Source organism: Homarus americanus, unplaced genomic scaffold, assembly GCF_018991925.1.
Source record: "Homarus americanus isolate GMGI-L3 unplaced genomic scaffold, GMGI_Hamer_2.0 scaffold51859, whole genome shotgun sequence".
In the NCBI taxonomy this organism is placed as follows: Eukaryota; Metazoa; Arthropoda; class Malacostraca; order Decapoda; family Nephropidae; genus Homarus; species Homarus americanus.
In genome coordinates this window covers 10,206,000-10,230,103 of record NW_024711292.1, presented here as the reverse complement: position 1 = coordinate 10,230,103, position 24,104 = coordinate 10,206,000, and the positions used below count along the sequence as shown (strand labels likewise).

Here is a 24,104-nt window from a genome sequence, read left to right as displayed (position 1 = left end):
AAGTTGTTGCCAGCGTATCTATTTCTTGGATGTTGTTGCTTACTGTAATAAAACACCAGCTTGACTTTACTTGAGGCTTTAATGAGCAGAAAATCACAGTTCCTGTGAAAGAGCATACACATTAAGAGAGTTACATTGTTATGTGAATAACAAGCAATTAAGAACAAAGTAATTATCATTTCTATGCACAAGCCTTCTTTATATATTCCTTATTAGTGCTAGTTATCACAACTCATAATAATCTGTGGTAACACGGTAAATCAGGAACATCTTCATTAATTAACCTTTTGTTTACATTCTAAGGGCCAGCCATGAGTCAAAATAACCGCTGGGCCAAGAACCACGAGTATAAAAAAAGACAAGGGATATTTTATTATACAGTATTATCCCGCTTTACGCGGTTTCACTTTACGCGATTTCTCATATACGCGGTGCCTCGCCAGAACCGAACTTTCACTTTCCGCGGTTCATCTACCCATATACGCGTGAAGTATAATTTTTTTTTTTTTTTTTTAGCTCATAAAATTCATACAAATTACCCGGCCAGAATATAATTTACATTGCTGGAATTCTTACAATTTGATGATCATTTTGAATATAAACATCATAGATTTTGCATTAGACATACAAATTTTAGATGTAATGTTTACTCTGAGTAAATATGTTATCTTTTGTGCAAAATATATGAAATTTATATTCAAAATATTCTTGGTCTTACAAGGAATCCAGCAATGTCAATTATATTATCCTAACTTTATTCTGAGGTATTATTTATTACTAAAAAGGTAAATATTCTGGTTTTCCCACACATTTATCTGGTAGGGAGGGAGGGACAGACCGACCATCTGGCACGGTGTGAAGAATATTTTTTTTTTATTAACTGAAGATATTTGTTTTAGCTCATAAAATTCATAAAAATTACCCGGCCAGAATATAATTTACATTGCTGGAATTCTTACAGTTTGATGGTCATTTTGAATATAAACATCATAGATTTTGCATTAGACATACAAATTTTAGATGTAATGTTTATTCTGAGTAAATATGTTATCTTTTGTGCAAAATATATGACATTTATATTCAAAATGTTCCTGGTCTTACAAGCAATCCAGCAATGTCAATTATATTATCCTAACTTTAGTCTGAGGTATTATTTGTTACTAAAAGTTAAAATTAGTTTTTTCACCCAACATTTCTCTGGTAGGGAGGGAAGGTGGAGGGGAGGGTTGGGACCGACCGACCATCTGGCGCGGTTGGAAGAGGGGGGAGGCAAGTTGGGGTACTTTGATTGACAGATAGTGTCGTGAAGAATATTTTTTTTTTATTAACTGAAGATATTTGTTTTAGCTCATAAAATTCATACAAATTACTGGACCAGAATATAATTTACATTGCTGGAATTCTTACAATATGATGATCATTTTGAATATAAACATCATGGATTTTGCATTAGACATACAAATTTTAGATCTAGTGTAATAATTTGGTTTACACAAAGCAAGTATTTTATCTTTTGTGCAAAATATATGAAGTTTACATTCAAAATATTCCCTGACCTGCAATGAATCTAGAAATGTCAATTATATTATCCTAACTTTAGTCTGAGGTATTATTTATTACTAAACGTTAAAATCTAGTGTTTCACCCAATCAATTCTCAGAGAGGTAGGGGCCAGTGAGCTGGGAAGAGGGTGGGGGGGATTTGAGTCTATTATTTGAATGGACATTAACCTGGCGACTGTATTTCTCCTAAATATTAATTGTGTGAGCATACCATCATAAAATTTAGATGTTATTTTTACTACAACATAGGTATTGTGTCGGAAAAAGTGGAGTTTGGGGGTCGGGCCAGTCTCTATTGGAATTAATCCCATATGTTCTGTTGTTCACTTAGCGAGGTTTCACTTTCCGCGGTACCCTGTGGGTTTAATTGACCGCGTAAATCGGGGTACTACTGTATATATATATATATATATATATATATATATATATATATATATATATATATATATATATATATATATATATATATATATATATATATATATATATATATATATACTGTATATATATACAGTTGGTCCTCACATTAAGCGGTCCCGCATTCCGCGTTTCACCGTTACCGCGGTGCCTTGCCAGAACCTAACATTTTCACATTTCGCGAACGCCATTACGCGGAGTGTGTCCGGCGCGACGCTATTTTTAGATTTTCCCCACACGCCATGCGCCACCCGCCTGCCCGCCTGCCTGCCTCTCCCTCCTCCTCCCTCCGCTTGGGCAAGCGGCGCGGTAAGGTTGCACAGTGTGTCTTTGTTGTGTTATCACTGACGTCATATGACGTACAAGACCTGTGATTGGCCATGCATCCCTACCCTCCTCTGCTGCTAGCTGTAATTGGCTTAAAGTATTATGACGTGTCCACCCGGGGCAGGGAGGGAGGGAGGAGAGACGACGCTTGACCTAGCCGCGACAGTCTCATCCCTCAAGGCCACTCCGTGTTAACGCGCATCCATTGTTCCGTAAAATGGCTTCCGCCGGACCACCACCCCCAGAGAAAAACCTTTCCTTACCTGGACCCAGCGGCACTAAGCCAAAGAAGACACGACGTTCCTTAAGCTACGAGGTGAAGTATAGCATCATCCAAGAGTTGGAGAAAGGAACAAGGCAGGTTGATTTGGCGCGCCAGCATGGCGTGAACGAATCTACGATCCGGACTATAAAGAAGGATTCAGCCAAGATAAAGGAGCACATGAAGATCACAAAGTCTACAGGTGCTTCTATGATCAAGTATTTTCACAACCAGGTGCTTCTCAAGACAGAAAAATTACTTGTGAGGTACTTGGTGCGTCAGGCGCGACGGAACATGGTGGTCGACACGCGCTCTGTGAAGGACTACGCACGTGAACTGTACATGGCAGTGGCACGAAAGATGGGAATTACAGAGCCCAAACCCTTTACTGCTTCCTCTGGGTGGTTACAGAGGTTTAAGATCCGGAACAAGATCACCAATATAAACATTGGTGGTGAAGAAGCGAGTGCTGATCGTGCTGCGGCTCGGGAATTTCCTCCGTTTTTACGTGAGATTATGGAGGAAGGACAGTACAGTGACGACCAGGTGTTTAACATGGACGAATCTGGTCTTTTCTGGAGAAAACTGCCTTCCAAGTCCTACATTGTGAAGAATGCCAGCAGGATTCGGGGCCGGAAAATGCAGAAGGAACGCATCACCGTCCTGCTTACCACCAATGCCTCCGGTACCTGTAAGCTCAAGTTATCAGTGATCCACACAGCACGCAAGCCGCACACCTACAAGAGCATGGACATGACCAAGCTAAAAGTCCACTGGCTGACAGCACGTAAGGCATGGATGTTCTCTACACTGTCCCTCTCCTGGTTTGATGACGGTTTTGTTCCCGATGTAAAGAAATTCTGTGAGCAACAGAATGTCCCATTTAATATTTTGTTGCTGCTGGACAACGCACCAGGACACTCGCTCCTACTGTTAGATCGTCACCCCAACGTAAAAGTGGTCTTCCTTCCTCCCAACACTACGTCTTTAATCCAGCCCATGGACCAGGAGTTGATTTGCAATGTGAAAGCTGCATTCTCAACAAAAGAATTCCAGCTCCTGAACGACTACACCAACACCAGGGAAGAGTTGCGTGACCTGAGTGACACCACCACCGATAGCAAGAGCGACGAAGATGAGGAACAACGGTTAGAACAGCAAAAAATACTCTTCAAACAATTCTGGAGAATATTTAACATCAAGAAAGCTGTGGACATCTTGGTGGAGTCATGGGATCAGCTGTCTATTGCTACAATTCGTCACGCATGGAGACATGTGTTGCATGGAATACCAGGTGAGAGGAGGAGTCAATCTGTGACTGGTGAGGTTCAGACTGTTGCAGTAGCAGTGGACCTTGCCAGAGAAGCTGCGCAGACTGTTACAGTTCCAGGCTTCTCCGAGACTACCGACGACGACATCCTGGAGGTGATCAGAAATCCTGAAGTGACTGCTGACGAGATGTTGGAAGAAGAACACGCCAGTGAAGAGGAGGAAGAAGGTGCGGCAGTCTCCGAAGAACACAATTTAAGTCATAGTGATATTAAGGGTGCCATGGAGTGTGCAGAGAAGATGAAGTCCTTCCTTTCCCGCGACAATGACGATGACCGCTATGAAGTCTTCCATAACCGGCTGGTGCAGGCTATGGAGCCGTACATCAAGGTGTATCACGACAACATCAACACCAGCCGTCAGCAAAGCATAACAGATTTCTTCACCCGCAACCCACCACAGCCAGTCCAAGCCAGTGATAGTGACAGTGAAGGTGACTTTGAGGGATTTGTCAGGGAAGCCCTGACAACTGTAAGTGACAGTGATGGTGATTCACCTAGTAATGGTGATTCACCTGAGGGCCAGTAATCTGCCCTCTGCCTCGGAACCAGCCTCCATCCCCGTATGCCGACCCATCTCTTCTACTAACGTAAGTGTTCCACATAACTTTTAGTTTTTCTAACCTAACCTTTATTTTTCCTATGTTAACCTTTATTTTTCCTAACCTAACCTCTTCTATATTACTTGTTTTTTCATACCATCATAAAGTTAAGATAAAATTTTTACTACAACATTGTTGTGTGTCGTCAAAAAGTGGAGTTTGAGGGTCGGCCCGGACTCTATTTCAATTAATCCCATATGTTATGTTATTCACTTTACGCGTTTCTCACTTTGCGCGGGACCCTGCGGGTTACATTAACCGCGTAAAGTGTGGGTTAACTGTACTGTATATATATATATATATATATATGTACCCCACTTAACGCGGTCAATAGAACCCAGAGGGTCCCTTGTTAAGTGATATCCGCGTTAAGTGAACAACAGAACATATGGGATTAATTCCAATAGAAACCCGCCCGACCCCCAAACTCCACTTTTTGAAGGCACATACCTATGTTGTAGTAAAAATAACATCTTAATTTTATGATGGCACATGCACACAATTAATACTTAAGAGAAATAGAGAAATACAGTCGCCAAGTTAATGTCCATTCAAATAATGGACTCAACTCCCTCCCCCTCTCACACTACACTGCCGGCTCTTCCCTCTCAGAGAAATTTTTGGGGGAAAACCACTAAATTTTAATAAATAATACCTCAAACTAAAGTTAGGATAATACAATTGACATTGCTGGATTCCTTGTAAGATCAGGAATATTTTGAATATAAATGTCATATATTTTGCACAAAAGATAACATAGTTACCTAGAGAAAAATTTTTATCTAAAATTTGTATGTTTAATGCAAAATATATGATGTTTATATTCAAAATGATCACCAAATTATAAGAATTCCAGCAATGTAAATTATATTCTGACCGGGTAATTTGTATGAATTTTATGAGCTAAAACAAATATCTTCAGTTAATAAAAAAAAAAATAATCTTCACGACACTATCTGTCAATCAAAGTACCCCACCTTGCCTCCCCCCCTCTTCCAACCGCGCGGTCAGTCCCAACCCTCCCCCCCACCCCCCACCAATCCTCCCTTCCAGGGTTTTTAACATTTAGTATTAAATAATACCTCAGATTAAAGTTAGGATAATATAATTGACATTGCTGGATTCCTTGTAAGACCAGGAATATTTTGAATATAAATGTCATATATTTTGCACAAAAGATAACATAGTTAATTTGAGAAAAATTTTTATCTAAAATTTGTATGTCTAATGCAAAATATATGATGTTTATATTCAAAATGATCATCAAATTATAAGAATTCCAGCAATGTAAATTATATTCAGACCGGGTAATTTGTATGAATTTTATGAGCTAAAACAAATATCTTCAGTTAATAAAAAATAATAATAATTCTTCACGGGGTAACAGATGGTCGGTCGGTCCCTCCCTCCCCCCCACCCCCCACCAACCGTCCCAAGGAGATGTGTGGGATAACCACTAAATTTTAATAAATAATACCTCAAACTAAAGTTAGGATAATATAATTGACATTGCTGGATTCCTTGTAAGACCAGGAATATTTTGAATATAAATGTCATATATTTTGCACAAAAGATAACATAGTTACTCTGAGAAAATTTTTTATCTAAAATTTGTATGTCTAATGCAAAATATATGATGTTTATATTCAAAATGATCACCAAATTATAAGAATTCCAGCAATGTAAATTATATTCTGGCCGGGTAATTTGTATGAATTTTATGAGCTAAAACAGGCAGTCAGGCAGGGTGGGGCAAATCTAAAAATAGCGGACACTCGCATATGTAAAAAATCCGTGTTAAGTGAAAGTTCAGCCTGGCGAGGCATCCGATATGATATAAGTGAAACTGGGTATATATATATATATATATATATATATATATATATATATATATATATATATATATATATATATATATATATATATATATATATATATATATATATATATATATATATATATATATATATATATATATATATATATATATATATATATATATATATATATATATATATATATATATATATATATATATATATATATATATATATATATATATATATATATATATATATATATATATATATATATATATATATATATATATATATATATAGTGGTCCCTCGGTTAACGAAATTTTTACGAAAATGTTTCGACATACTTTGGCTTGCTCACCAGCTGGAAGATTAGTCCGCCAATAGAGAAATCGGTTCTAGGGCTTACATTCGTTAAAATTGGAGTAAATTTCAAGAAGGTTATACTATTCAATAATTTTTCAAGGTTTATATTAAAATTTTTGTCATTTCAACACTTATTTAACATAATTGCAATACAGGGAACTAGTTTTTGGTGCGCCCATCAGCCACTTCACTCACCCACCAAGGCCTCAGTTTGTATCTCTGTTCAGTGGAGGAAACATCTTGCTTGTGGGTCTCTTGAACACAGAGTATTTTTACGTTTTTACAGTACAGTTATTGGTCATTCTGAAATTTATTTAACATATTGACAATATTTAGTGCAGTGCAGTGTTGACTTAAATACCCTAAAATAATCTTGAATTACACCTAGTGAACTTAAAATTTTATGGGTGAAATGATGGCATCAAGCATGGGGTGATTTCTCTTCCACCCCCACTTCCTTCTCTTCTCCCTTCTCCTCCATCCCCACTTCTAATTCCCATCATCATCATCAACCAGGACCGTTCTACATACACACCTCAAAGTAAGTGTACTTTACTGCATTTTTTTTACTTTGTATATAATTTTCAGTGAGCTGGAACCAATTACTCAAAATACCATTGAAACAATGGTTTCGGTTAACGAAATTTTCGGTTAAGGAACAACCTTCTGGAACGAATTGTGTTCGTTAACCGAGGGACCTCTGTGTATGTGTGTATATATACAGTAATACCCCACTTTACACGGTCAATTGAACCCACGGAGGCCTTCATAAAGCGGTAAACGCGTAAATGGAACAACAGAACACGGGATTAATTGAAATAGAGACTGGGCCGACCCCCCAAAATCCACTTTTTCCGACACAATACCTACATTGTAGTAAAAATAACATATTAATTTTATGATGGTATGCACACACAATTAATAATTAATATAAATATCAATAATATTAGGTTTTTTAACACTTACATTTGTAGAAAAGATGGCTGGGCACACGGGGATGGGGGGTTGGTCCCGAGGCAGAGGGCAGATTATTGGCCCTCACCTGTATCACTTGTATCAATTGTATCACTATCCACCACAGAGGCTGCAGGGCCTCTTTGTCAAACCCCTCAAAGTCCATATCCTCACTATCACTGACTTGGGCCGGCTGTGGCGGGTGAAGAACTCGGTAATGTTTTGTTGACTGGGCGACCTTGTGCGCACCCTGCCCACGCCGCTTCCCGCGTAAATGATGGAATGAACCGTGTAAATAAAAATTGTCGGTCTGGCAAGGTGCCGCGTAAATGACCAAATCCGCGTAAATCGAGATTATACTGTATACGTGCAAATACACTCTTACTATTAAATCACAACTGTAATGTGATACAAGTGATTAATTTTTATCTCGTGTGCAAAATATTTGACGTTTATATTAAAAATTTTCGCTGTCTTGCTAGGATTCTAGCAATGCAATTTATATTCTCCTAACTTTAGTCTGAGATATTATATAAGATAAAAACTGTAAGCCTAAAACCCTGGCTGGGCAGATGGGGGAGAGAGGGAGGGAGCGAGCGAGTGAGCGAGCAGGTGAGGTGATATGTTTGACAGTTGGGCCAAAGGTCTCATATGTGTTTATTTAACAGTCCTTAAGTGACTAAGCTTCTCTCTTATAAAATGCCAGTGAAATGACCTGGGAGAATATAAACAAGCTATAATTTGCACTAGACATAACAATTTTAGTACCATAATCATTTAGTACATGTACAGTACAGATTTGCACTTAGGTCATGTATTTCTTTTACGTTTCTTTTAGTATGGTGTAAATGAATGAAAATATATGAAGAAATTTATGATTATCTAGCCAAAAATACAGTTGAAAAACTGTAATAAACAATAATGAGTCTTTTGTACATATTCCTAAGATAAATGACTATGTTTCCTTGAGTGCACACGTATACATTGGCGTTCCACTATCAGTCTCACTTTTTCTTTAATATCAGTGGTTTCTTCTACTGTACATTAAATACTGTAACTTTAATTAAAACAAACATATTTTTTTACATTAATTTTACTACTACAACAACAATCAGGGTCTTATTTTCTTCAGTTTCAGGTGGATAACGTATTTTTAATGAATTGTATTGTTCATTTCTCATATATATAAATTAATTCAATCAAATACATATTCATTAATAAACAATAATGAATCTTTTATACATTTTCTTAAGAAGATAATTGACGAAGTATCCTTAAATGTGCAAGTATATGTTGGCGTTCCCAGTCCATCTCTTCTTTTTTTTCTTTGCCATTAGTGGTTAGCTACTTCTGTTGTTCCATTTATTAACAATAAATAATGTTACTTAAACCATATTTACCTGTATTAATTTTTTTTACATTACAGTAATTTTATTACAGCTACAACCAAGGTCTTATTTTCTTCATTTTCTCGTGTAGAACTATCGTCCCGGACTCGCGGCTGTGAACACAAACGAAAACAATGGTGTCCCATCTTTTCTTGTGTGACCATATTATTATTCATTTATACGGGTATTGTATAAGGTGCATTCAGAAACGGTATTTAAAGAATATAGTTTGCAATTTTCATTCATTGTATTGTTTTGGGGGGAAAAGAGGGTAAAAAGCCACACAAAAGAAATGAAAAGGTCACACTTGGGAATGCATCTCATTAATATTGCTATATTTTAATGGTAATTAATGATTCGCGATACGACGATTCTACTTACACTGCAATATTGGAGGACACATTAACGTCGTTATTCGAGGCTGTACTCTAATTGGTTGTATGTTTACATTCGTTTCCAGTGGGGTAAATATCAAGAAAGTTGTGCTTTTGAATATTTTTGCATTTTTTATATTAAAATTATTGGTCATTCTGAAATTTTATTAACATATTGAGAATATATACAGTACAGGGAACAGTTTTTGTGTGCCTTTCAGCTGATCGAATCACTCACCAATGCTTCTCAGTTTAACTTTGTTTACAGTGGAGTGAACATCGAGTTTGTTGGTCTCTTGAGTATTTTGCATTTTTACAATAAAATTATTGGTCATTCTGAAATTTAGTTAACATATTGATAATATACAGTGCAGAAATTATTATGAAACCTGAAGAAGGCATTAGAACCAATGCACTCTGTAAAGAATATGGCATGTCATCATCGACTGCCTCTACAATCAGCTGTTTAATATGTACACACCTCAGAGTAAGTTAAAATATAGTATTCTATTGTTTTTTATTTATTATTGTACAGTATACTGTACAGTACAGTATATAGTTTATATTTAATGTTTTGTTAATTCTATTACCGGTACACAGTACTATGTATGTATATTTTTTCTGTGAGTTGGAACCAATTACCTAATATCCCATTGAAATAATAGATTCAGTTAACAAAATTTTTGGATAACAACCAACTCTGTAGAACCAATTGTGTTCGTTAATCGAGGGACCACTGTACCTGTACAGTATATATTTTACACACTAATATAAATTGAAATTCATATTGTGACATGTTACATAAGGAATTATCATGAAAAGCAATTATGAAAACAACTGCCATGCAGGTGGAGCAGGCCTACCGATACATGCTGATAACCACAAGTACCCTGTATACATTTTACGTCTTCACCCAGTGTTTTATATTCTTTCGGACGTCTGGGGTCTCTATGCTTTTTGGATTTGCTGGACTGTACATTAAGAGTGTTATTCTGACATGATTCTCATGGGAAAGATTTCTGCTTTTGAGTTTATCTCTGATGACACAAAAGGAGCTTTTTCATTTTTTTGACCAATTAAATAAACTACATTCTCTTACCCAAGCAGCAAAGAGTCCCATACTCTTTTTTAAGCTTAGAAAAGTGTGGGAGAGAGAAATGCCTCTCACGATATAGTGTACAGCACAAATGATGCACTTTCTTCCCCATTGGGAAAAAAATATTGTATACCCCGTGTAATTTAAACTTCATAGTAGAAAGCAAATTATACAGTACCGACTTATTTAGAAACCTCAGTCACTACCCATGAATGTAACTCCATTTTGACTATTTTTGGTATTCATTAACTGTACCTAATGATGTTACAGGCCTACAACATTCACATCAATGGAGTGTTTCACTGTACAGTTCGATACCGACAGCTGTATAGTCTCCATGAACAGCTGAGGAAGGACTTGGGGGGGTCCACACTCCCTTCCTTCCCCCCAAAAAAGCTTCTACCCTTGTCTCCTACCCAGACAGAAGAGCGTCGAGTCAGTTTGGAGAAGTATATTCTTCAGTGTGAGTATTCATTAGGGGAGTTACATATGAATTTTTGGTGTGAAGTGTGAGTATGCATATCCACAACTATCAAAATGGAAATACTACCTGTCACATAATTTGTAACATACCATTGTGGATTGATAATACTAACAATGTATTTTTTTTTTTATAGCACTATATTTATTTTATTTCTGATAAGCTTTGTTGATGAGTTCTTCGTTCTAATAGAATATTCTTGAGAGTTGATAGATTATGTACAGAAATTATCAGTCTTTTCCTCTAAAACAGAGCTTCACAATATATTCAGTAACAATTACACTATCATTCTTATTTAAGGACTTTTTTTTCACAGTAAACCCTCGATAATTCAGCACATATGGGCTCCATATGTGTTCATGTAATTACTAAATGTCAAAAAGTAACACTTACCAGCACTGCAGGCCAAGAACAAAGCATTGTAGTAGGCAAGAGGCATGGTAGGTGACACAGAGGCATGGTTGGCAACTCGGGTAATGGTAGGTGATGATGGTGATGGAGGGGAAATGCTACATAAACAGTAAACAGTGCGGCACGTATGTATACTACAGTACTATAATCTGGTCCCTTACACAAAATGAAGAGTAAATTTTAACAGAAATAATTGTTTTGTCTACATATAATTCAAGTCTGAGTATGTAAATAAACAAGTTACTTTTATCACTAATGATATTATAGTCCACCCTAGTAAAACCATTTTCTTTATTACAGAGCAAAATAGTATACCCTGTACAGTATACAGTGAACCCTCACTTTACGCGGTCAATTGAACCCACTGTGGCCCGCGTAAAGTGAATAACATAACATATGGAATTAATTGAAATAGAGACCGGGCCGACCCCCAAACTCCACTTTTTCAGACACAATACCTACGTTGTAGTAAAAATAACTAATTAATTTTATGATGGTATGCACACACAATTAATAATTACCAGGTAAGAGAAATATCAATAATATTAGGCTTTTTAACACTTACATTAGAAGAAAAGATGGCTGGGCACACGGGGATGGGGGGTTGGTTCCGAGGCAGAGGGAAGATTATTGGCCCTCACCTGTATCACTTGTATCAATTGTATCACTATCCACCACAGAGGCTTGCAGGGCCTCTTTGTCAAACCCCTCAAAGTCCATATAAGTCCATATCCTCACTATCATTATCACTATCACTGACTTGGGCCGGCTGTGGTGGGTGGCGGGTGAAGAACTCGGTAATGTTTTGATGACTGGGCGACCTTGTGCGCACCCTGCTCGCGCCGCTCTCCACGTAAAAGGGTAAACACACCGCGGAAAGTGAGCATTCCGGTTTCGGCAGGGTACCGCGTAAACGTGGAAACGCCTAAAGTGAAACCGCGTAAAGCGGGGGTTTACTGTAGTCTCGATTTACGCGGATTTGGTTTACGCATTTGTTCATTTGGTCATTTACGCGGCACCTTGCCAGACAGACAATTTTTATTTACATGGTTCATTCCATCATTTACGCGGGAAGCGGCACGGGCAGGGTGCGCACAAGGTCGCCCAGCTGAAGATATTTGTTTTTAGCTCATAAAATTCATAGAAATTACCCAGCCAAAAAATAATTTACATTGCTGGAATTCTTATAAGATGGTGATTAATTTAAATATAAACAACCTAAAATTTGCATTAAACATACAAATTTTTGATCAAATTTAAGAATTTTGTTAGAGAGAGCAAAAATTTTATCTTGTGCAAAATATATGATGTTTATATTCAAATTATTCGCAGTCTTGCAAGGAATCCATCAATATCAATTATATTATCCTAACCATAGTGTGAGGTATTATTTCTTACTTAACCTAAAAACCTAGTGTTTTCACCCAAACATTTCTCAGGGAGGGAGGAGAGCCAGCGAGCGTGGCAAGAGGGGGGGGGAGTTGAGTCCATTATTTGAATGGATATTAACCGGCGACTGTATTTCTCTTAAATATTAATTGTGTGTGCATACCATCATAAAATTAAGATGTTATTTTTACTACAACATACGTATTGTGTCAGAAAAAGTGTAGTTTGGGGGTCGGCCCAGTCTCTATTTCAATTAATCCCATATGTTCTGTTATTTCATTTACGCGTTTCTCGTTTTACGCCGACCTCCACGGGTTCAATTGACCGCGTAAATGAAGACTATACTGTATATTAAAATACTCTGATGGAGCTTAGAAATAAAGAATACAGTACGCCCGGATAATTCGCGAATTTTTATTTCACAATTATCTATTATTCGTGGATGACACCCTGGATGTACCAAACAATGTCTGTGGGTCGTTTTAAAGTTGCCGGCATTTTTGCTGCTGGGACAGGGAGCCATTCATATTAGAAACAGTCATTTCCTTACCTGTATTGTATATATGTGTGTGTATGTGTAGATACACACACACAAATCACATACAAATAAATAATAATGGGAAAATCCTCTCACAAATAATCAGAAACAAATGTAGTATTAAAAATGTTGAGTCTATCCTCAAGTCTATGCCATGCTTTATTAATAACAAAGCATGGAGTAGACTTGAGGTTTTAATATACACACACACACACAACACACACACACACACACACACACAACACACAACACACAACACACACACACACACACACACACACACAACACACACACACACACACACACACACACACAACACACACACACACACACACACACAACACAACACACACACACACACACACAACACACACACACAACACACAACACACACACACACACACACAACACACACACACACACAACACACAACACACACACACACACACACACAACACACACACAACACACAACACACAAACAACACACACACACACACACACACACACACACACACACACACAACACACACACAACACACACACACACACACAACACACACACACACAACACACACAACACACACACAACACACACAACACACACAACTGTAATGAGACAAATCTCACAAGAAGAAGATTACATATAGGTAGAATATTGATAGTATAAGAGTATAAAAGAGAGGAAGATTTTGGTAGCGTGCTCGTGATAGTTATTTGATGATGAATTTACACTTATCGTATCTTATATATGTCAATACACATATATTACGTCTTAAGGGCGACTTCTCAAACACCGCTTCGTTACAACTCTTTATTAATTACGAACATGACATGGACACATTAATAACACCTTCTATTGAAGTTACTAGGACATTATGTTTACGTTACTAGGACATCATATTACGTTACTAGACACTGATTCTCGGACACGAACATGAAATGAATACACTTCCCACGTAAGTAACTCATCCCATGGAAAGCTCTGACAAAAACTCACGTGATCTAGGGGAGGCCTAGCAGGTGGTCCTGGGTTGTCTCTATGGGAGACTGCTTAGCTGGGCGCCGGAGGGAAGTCTCGGTCCTGACCGGAGGCGACTGCCTCCGGTCCTCTCTGACTCCTCTCGAGCGGGCCTGGTGGTGTCGTAGCTGGCCCTTCCTCCTTACAAGACACACTCTCTCTCTCTGTCTCTCTCTGGCCGAGGGAGGACTAGGACGTCCTATATATTGGGAGGCGAGCCGTCAGGTTGAGCTGATCGGGGGGGCGGCGAAGGGTCTCCTTACATTTGCCCTCGCTAATGTAGGGTCAGGTCTGGACTTTTTCAGAGACTATAAGTTGTATATTCTGGAGAAATCTTCAGATGGGGCTGTGTGACATGAGAGGCCCTAGTTGATTTGTGGCCCCTTGACTTGGGTTGCGAGGGTTACATTTGACCTGGCTAATGTGAGGTCAGGTCTGGACTTCTTCTGGGATGTAGGTTATTGTGTATATTAGGAGAGAGTGGGCAGGTGCCTTCTTACATGTTTGTTGGGGCCGTGTGACATGGGAAGGGGAGCTAGTTGATTTGTAACTCCTTGAGTGGTTGCGAGGGGTACCATTACATTTGACCTCCCTAATGTCGGGTCAAGTCTGGACTGTTTCTGAGATGTAAGCTGTGGTCTGACAACCCATCACTACACAACACACAACACACACAACACACACACACACACACAACACACACACAACACACAACACAACACACACACACACAACACAACACACACACACACACAACACAACACACACACAACACACAACACACACAACACACACAACACACAACACACACACACACACACACAACACACACACACACACAACACACACACACAACACACACACAACACACACACACACACACACACAACACACACACAACACACACACAACACACACACACACACACACAACACACACACACACACACACACAACACACAACACACACAACACACACACACACACACACACACACACACACACACACACACACACAACACACACACACACACACACACACACACACACACACACACACACACACACACACACACACACACACACACACACACACACACACACTCCACTCACTCCACTCACTCACTCACTCTCTCACTCCTCTCTCTCCTCTCTCTCTCTCTCTCCTATCCCCGTGTGCCCAGCCATCTTTTCTACTAACGTAAGTGTTAAAAAGCCTAATATTATTGATATTTCTCTTAAATATTAATTGTGTGCATGCCATCATAAAAGTAAGATGTTATTTTTACTACAATGTACGTGTTGTGTCGGAAAAAGTGGAGTTTGGGAGTTGGCCCAGTCACTATTTCAATTAATCCCATATGTCTTGTTATTTCGTTTACTCGTTTCTCGTTTTATGTTGACCTCCACGGGTTCAATTGACCGCGTAAATGCAGACTATACTGTACAATACATTCTGAGACCATATCAGTGCCAAGTTATATGAGATTCTGATTAATGGAATGCCAAGTTATCGAGAGTTTACTGTACCTTCAGTTTATGGGCAGTATTCTAGAGATAGCAAATTCTTACTAATGCTCTTTTAATATTTTAATTATTAGTTTTCTGTTGTTGTGGTTTTATGTATGTGAACAAATTTTCATTATACAGAATGTATTAATATCCATTTTTTACTTCCCACAAGTGAGTCAAGATCCCAGGGTCCTTAACAATGATGTGTTCAACGGCTTTCTTGTTTCTGCCCAAAATGAAACCCAACGGGTTGGTGGTGGACAAGATGAGGTGCCAATTGACATTTACATGATGAGTGGCCAGAAAGTGACACTCAGCGTTCCAGCAACACTTCAGACTGACGACCTTCTTGAGGTATGTTGCCTTTTTCCATTTTAATAATAATAATAATAATAATAATAATAATAATAATTAACGGTTTATTGAAAGAGCTTGGCAGCCAGAAGGCTGAAAATATACAGTTACATATTTGGGGAATGGGTTTCGAATTACAAATAATATACAAGTAACATAAGTTGACACAAATAAGACATATAATAACTAGATGGGGAAAAGCTCAAACTACAGTTCATTTCAACATAGTGACAGTGCAAGGAGTAGTGTTTACTGGGAGTGAATACACTGGTTTATTACAAGTTATTGATAATTTTTACAATGGTTGGGACTGGGCTGTTCTTATAGCGATCAGTTCGTGCACGTATGGGCTGGATGCGGTTGTGGTGTTGAACAGCAATTCTCGGGCTAGGGATCTCAGGTGGTAGTAGGAGCCGGTGTTGAGGATGGTGTAGAAGTTTCTTACCAAATTTGCAGATGAGGTCGTGGTGATGGTCAGTGAGAGTCGAAAGGGTCAGTGTGTTGAGCACTTCTTGATATGTGGAGTAGGAAGGGGAGAGAATAATCTTGCATGACCTCTTTTGCACTTTTTCTAGGTGTTTACGTTGTGTGGCATTTAGGGAGGAAGATCAGGTGGGGGAGGCATAGGTGAGCTTGGGAAGTATGAATGTTGTGTAAACACTGAGGAGCTCGGGTGCAGGAACTCCGAGGGACTTGAGTCGGCGGAGGAGGTGGAGACGGAAAATGGAGGATTTGACAACTTCACTGACGTGTGGTTTCCAATTTAGTTTGTTGTCTATGGTGATGCCGAGGAGCTTCGTGGAATCTACAACCTGGAGTGTGTCCACACCAAATTGAGGAATGGGGTGGCATAGTGGTTACAATGCCCACTTCCTGTCCTAAAAGTCACTGTTTTATGCCTGAGGAACCCCTAGTCCACCTAGCTATGATTGGGCTCCTACTTTATTGTTGGGGAAGTGTAGTGCCAACCACATTGCCTCCTTATGTAATTAATGCTTAGTATTGAGTATACTGTACACTATCATTATTTTCCCTAAGGGGCTCTCAGGCTTATACGACCCACTTTTTCATGATTATCAATCTTCACCAGACTATTCATTGGCATTTATGTCTTGTTGTTTCAATTGGCTTTTATGCATACAAAACAAAAATTACTTCATCTCATTGCTTAAATTTTCAACATAGTTTGTTCTCATACTTACTTAGATATTACAGTATCATTATATTCAACATAATGGTTGTACCTCTGTGAAATAGAGTAAGTGATGCAGTCTATGTTCTTATTCTGGTTAATGTTTACATTCTCATTTGCTGTGGAACTGAAAATTTTTCTTAGCCAATGAAGCATAATCATTCACTTTTAGTAGCTAAGTAACTTCATTCTCTACAATTATGGTGAAACCCTTTCCCTACAGTAAACCATTCTCATGTACAAAAAAAAAAGGGGATCGTTAAATCGGAGGCTGAGCTGTGACCTATGTTATTGTTCAGCTCATAATTTTGGGTAGATATACAGTACTGTATACATGCTGTATTTGCTGGCATAAAAGATGCGTCCCTATTTTGCAAGGATTCTTTTGGAGAAAAAATAATTTCAGTACACTTCATACATTTATTGAACCATACCTTTTAGCACTCTTGGGTTTGGGTAGACGCTTGGGGGAGCACCACATGAGAGATAATTGTATGTAATGAGTCACATCAAGCTTGCTATTTGAGATAAAAAGGTGGGATTTATTGCATTAGCACTGTAAATAAATTATCTACAAACAGTTTTATATGAGTAATCACAATAAAATAATTATTTCTATACATAAGCACGAGCAGAACAAAAAAAAATTATTTATGCTTGATAAAAATGCCTACCGTATATCACGGCCTATAAGGCGGCGGGGTGCATAAGACGCCCCCCCCAAATTTCCATTTAAAAAGTAGCTTTTGAGCTCTATTTGCTGTATAAGACCAGTACCACAAATGTGACACTTACCCACTGACTCAGTAGTCCTTTACCAACCATCCTTGATTTTTTAAAATAAGGCCAATTCACTTCAAGTAATGTCATCAAATTATACCCGCTGGTGTAGTGTAAACACTAGTGACGTCACTGAAGCGTGTTGGGAGTGTTCCCTCGTCTCGGTGGTGTGACTATTTATACAACATGTGGTTCAACAGCAACCACCGTATTCTAATTGTGGTGTTTCATTAGGATTTGAGTGAAAAAGGTTACCAGTATGTACTTACTACATACATTTATTACACAAATATATATATATATATATATATATATATATATATATATATATATATATATATATATATATATATATATATATATATATATATATATATATATATATATATATATATATATATATATATATACTGAATATACTATGTACAAAAAATGAATGTTCAATGAATTATTTATGGTGCATTAGGGTACTGGTCACTTCTGATGGGCTATAAATAGCCTTCTTTATCTCCCCTACATCTCACCCTGAGCCAGACGGAAGGGTCTTGGTAAATAACATGTTTGCTTATTTTCCATTTACTTTAAATAGATTTACCGAATTATTTGTTTTATTTATTTATTTATAATATACTGTAATATATTAAACACACTGTAATTATTTTCTTTAATTTATAAACTGTTTTGCGACAAAGGAATGTTCTCCAGTAGTGTTTCATTAGGATTTGAGTGAAAAAATATTACGTACTTACACAATTGTTCCTCTTACTTTGACAACACAACATACATACAGTATATTATTTCTCAGTTTTGATCTTTTTTTTTAATTTTTGTATTTATTTATAGTTAGTTACTTAAAATAAGGCCAATTCACTTCAAGTAATGGCATCAAATATTACCAGCTGGTGTAGTGTAAACACTAGTGACGTCACTTGAGCGTCTGTAATTAACCGTCGATAGTTTCAAGAATTAATGCACTCATTTACTGAATATTCTTTGGAAAAAAATAAAATTTAAATCAATTATTTATAGGAGATAAATATTATTATGAGTAAATATACCGATACCGGTATGCATTACTGACCACCTCCACGGCTCCTCACTGGCAAATGGGGGGGGGGCGTGGGGAGGGGTGTGTGATGATAGCTGTGTTTATTATAGGGGTATAAATCTCTTTTACGGTATGTTAGACAGGTTTATAATACATTTTTATTATTTTAATATACCGGTAATCTTAATTTGAATCCAGCTTGCCAAACGTAAGTTTCAGTATAAAATAATTAGTGGTAAGACCTTGTGAGTGGCTTACGATGTTTTCATCACCACTCTTGACACACTAAACCACAATATTTAAGAGGTAAGAATTTTAAACTTGGTGGTTTAGACGACCCCCTAACTTTGGGCAGATTTTTTTAATGTTCAAATTTCGTCTTATAGGCCGTGATATACGGTATACAGTGGTCCCTCGGTTAACGAACACAATTCGTTCCAGAAGGTCGTTCATTAACCGAAAATTTCATTAACCGAAACCATTGTTTCAATGGGATTTTGGGTAATTGGTTCCAGCGCACCGAAAATTACATACAAACTAAAAATAAATGCAGTAAAGTACACTTACTTTGAGGTGTGTATGTAGAAGGCTCCTGGTTGATGATGATGGGAATTAGAAGTGGGTGTGGAGGAGAAGGGAGAAGAGAAGGAAGTGGGGGTGGAAGAGAAATCACCCTATGCTTCATGCCGTCATTTCACCCATAAAATTTTAAGTTCACTAGGTGTAATTCAAGATTATTTTCTTTAAATCAACACTGTCAATATGTAAAATAAACTTCAGAATGACCAATAATTGTACTGTAAAATCATAAAAATACTGTGTTCAAGAGAGTCTCAAGCAAGATGTTACCTCCACTGAGCAGAGACACAAACTGACGCCTGCTGGGTGAGTCAAATGGCTGTCTGGCGCGCTAAAAACTAGCTTCCTGTACGTCAATTATGTTCAAAAATTTTAATACAAAACTTGTAAAATTATTGAATAGTACAACCTTCTTGATATTTACTTAAATGGGAACGAATTTAAGCCCTATAACCGATTACTGTATTGGCGGACTAATATTCCAGCTGGTGAGCAAGCGAAAACATGTTGAGAGGAATTCGTAAGGAATTCGTTAACCGAAGTGAAGCTTCTTATGGAATGTAATTCGTTAACTGAAATTTTTTTAACCGAGGCGTTCGTTAACCGAGGGACCACTGTATTTAGTACATTTGAGTACAGTACAGGTTTGCCATTAGGACAATTATTTCATTTACTTTTTTCACAATATGTACTTATAATGGTGAGTGCATATAAATGAGTAAAAATAAATGAATAAAGTTACGTAATACGAGTTGAGAAACTTGTACTTAAATATACTTAAAGGACTAAAAAATTTATCTTTTGTGCAAAATATATGATGTCTACTGTATATTCCAATTATTCACTGTCTTACAAGGATTCCATCAATGCAAGTTTTACTCTGCTAACTTTAATCTGTGCCATTTTATAAGATAAAAACTTAAAGCCATAAACCACCTTTACCCTGGCTGGTAGGATGGGGAGGGAAGGTGAGATATTTTGACAGCCTCAATGAAGTTTTGCGAAGGTTACCTTATGTTTATTTATCAGTCATACAGAGGAAGTTTGAGTTTTTTACATATAAAATGTTAATGAATTAACTTGGAATATAACTTACATTGCTGGAATTCTTGTAAGGTAGTGATTAATTTGAACATAAAACATGCTATCGTTTGCACTAGACATAAAAATTTTAGTAATTATTTAGTACATTTGAGTACAATACAGGTTTTCCCTTAGGACAATTATTTCTTTTACTTTTCTCACAATATGTTTTTATTTTAATTCAGTAACATATGATCTAAACTGTTGCATCGCCAGGGATGTAAATACCATAATCAATCAGTCTTACATAAACCTCTATCATCCTGCCAAGTCTTCTTCAACCTCCTTCCACATGCTTTCTAATCTATATTGTTTTATAATTTAACCTTCTTTATACACATTTCGATGTAACATTGTTTAAAAATTTTTTAATGCATATACAGCTGCTCCCCGACTTATGACGGAGTTAAGGACCAACATCAAGGTCGTAAGTCGAAATGGTCGTAAGTCGGAAATGCTTAAATAACACATAGAAAATCGAAAATGGGGGTCTCTTTTTCTTTTCAGCACCACAAAATGCTCACTTTTAAGCTTGCCAGCCATTTTAAAGTGAATTACAAATGAAAATTTTGTCTGTGTACTGACTTTGGGACTCGAAAATAAGTAATTTGACAAAGTTTTTAGTACGACTGAGGCAGGTCGTAAGTGCGGGTGGACGTAAGTCGAGTAGGTCGTAAGTTGGGGAGGAGCTTAGGACTCAAGTTGGTTTTTTGCCTTGATTCTCTCATTTTTTCTAAGATAAACCGGTATATACCATTTGGTTTGAGAGGAGTGATTGCCTCTCCTCACTCCCCCTCCTTAAATTCACCCTTAACATTAAGGCAATTCAATCAAGAATAGCCGACAAAGCCATCAGTTGCTCGGAGATTTTTATGATTTTTGGCATTAGAAATTAGTAGCATTGCCAAATCCAAATGTGCTTTATGTACTTTTTCATTGAAAATAGCTTTCTAATTAATGTAAATCTTAAATAACATTGACCTTTATTTTCCCATTTCAGAAAGTGTGTAGCCACATTCACCTGCCAAATGAATTGGTTTACTACTTTGCTCTTTTCCTTGTTAAGAAAGAAGAAAATGATCTGATTGGTAAGTCAGCTGTTTACTGTAAGTCTTTGTTTTGTGTGATTTTTTCTTATTGCAGTACTGTACAGGCATACCCCAATAACCGATGCTTATAGGGACTGTTTAAAGTCGTTTGTTAATGAATCAATGGTTATTGAAGCAATTAATCCCATTAAAATATAAAAAATTCAGAGGTTTAGGGACCAGCCACCCCCCATAAAACAACCTCCCATCTACCCTCATCATATATCTGTCAACATATGAATCAGTCATATTAATCAATAACTAAAGAATTTAAGCATAAATTGAGACTATTACATGTCTTTACCTGTGTTTAACCGTTGAGCTGGCATTCCTCCCCGAGGCTGGAGGAACATGTTTGGTTGAGGTAATCTTATTGGGTTAAGGGTGCAGGATCGTCAAGGTCCCCAAACCCAGTGAATGCAGGTGGAGACTCTGGCTGGGGGGGTTGGTGAAGACTGGCTGAGGGGCTGGCTGATGCTTTTTCTTGTGGAAAAGGGCACAAATAACTGAAGAAGTTGATGGTTGAGGGTCATCTGGCAGAGACTTCAGAACAGGCCTGAAGAAATCTGTGACCTTGTCTTGCTTTGCATGCTTCTTTTCTGCCAGTGAAGCTCCTTGTAGCAGCTGAACCATTTCTGAAGCCCATTCCGCACCTTGAAGCTGCGTTCACCATCATGGTTCTGGTCAAAAACAGTCTGGCTGCTGGCCTCATGTCACCCAGAATTTTTTCAATGTTGACCAAAGTTAAGGTAGGGAAGGTGCATGGCAACTCCTCTTCTTCCTACTCCTTCTTCTGCTTCTCCAGCTCCAGCAGGTCCTCATTGCTGAGCTCCTTATGAGAGATGAGAAGCTCAGTGATGTCCTCTTTTGTGATTTCATCAAAACCAACTTGCTGGTTGGCCTCAGGCCAACGATAACTTTTGGAGAGTTTCGAGATTTATATAGAATTTACTAGTTTTGAGATACTATAAGGCTTTGAAAGTTTAGAAGTTCATGGTACAGCATGCTTTTAAAATTTGCTGGGGTTGGGTTCTAAAAATGGCCACAAATAACATTTGCTGGGGGGGGGTACACTTTTATTCGTGTGCAAAGAAATGTATACAGTATTCCCATTATGTGTTTGCCTTTAGGACAATAGTTTCTTTTACCTATACAGTCTCTCCTCAACTTACGACGGGGTTCCGGACCGACAACCAGTTCGTAAGTCAAGAAGGCAAAAATAATACATAGAAATTCTAAAATGGGTGTCTCTTTTTTCTTCTCAGTACCACGAGAACTCTCACTTTTATGCTTGCCAGCCATTTTAAAGGGAATTACAAACAAAAATTTTGTCAGTACACAGCGCGATCACTAACGTCGGGACTCGAAAATACGTAATGTGAAAAATATTTTATACGACCATGGCCGTCGTATGACGTCATAAGTCGAATATGTCGTAAGTCGAGGAGAGACTGTATTGTATATGTGTGTGTGTGTATGTCTACACTCATACATACAATACAGGTAAAAGAAATTACTGTCTCTAGAATGAAGAACAAATGGCTCCCTGTCTCGGCCAAGAAAATGCCAGCAACTTTAAAATTACCCTTAGACATTCTTGGGTACATCCAGGGTGTCATCTGCGAATAATCGAGAGCTGCGAATAAAAATCCGTGAATTGTCAGGGCATGCTGTACTTGGTTCCCCCCAATATATTTATATAAAATATACAGGATATTCATAGAGTATCAAAAGGCACTACCTTCCTCTTTTTAGCCAGGTTTTGAGCCCTTGGCTTAGAGTGTAGTCTGAGTGGCGGGAGCCACTGCTAGAGGAGGTAGAATCTGGCCTGGAGGGACAACAGTAGCCGTGGCTGTTAGCTGAGATGCTGTGATATCGTGGCGGTTAGCTGAGATGCTGTGATATCGATGCGGTTAGCTGAGATGCTGTGATATCGATGCGGTTAGCTGAGATGCTGTGATATCGTAAATATCGGTCTCTTAATGTTGCTGACGTTTCTTGTATGAATGTTCAGCTTCTTTTTACTGGGTCTAGGCATCTTTTTGGGGTGAGATAATGGCAAGAAAATGCATAAAAAAGGCGAGGAGGATGTGTAGCATACATACACTCTGTAACAAACCGTTCCAGTTACTAACT

General features: G+C 37.8%; 1 protein-coding gene across 2 annotated transcripts in view; it reads left to right on the top strand.

Moving 5' to 3' along the window:
* LOC121878144 (sorting nexin-17-like) overlaps positions 1–24,104 on the top strand; it is a 159,951-nt gene that overhangs the window by 1,403 nt on the left and 134,444 nt on the right. For both annotated transcript variants that reach the window (XM_042384288.1, XM_042384202.1), the window contains exons 2-4: positions 10,765–10,957; positions 16,017–16,198; positions 21,881–21,968. In XM_042384288.1, the coding sequence (XP_042240222.1) occupies positions 10,765–10,957; positions 16,017–16,198; positions 21,881–21,968 (463 nt within the window). The remainder of the gene's footprint in view (positions 1–10,764; positions 10,958–16,016; positions 16,199–21,880; positions 21,969–24,104) is intronic.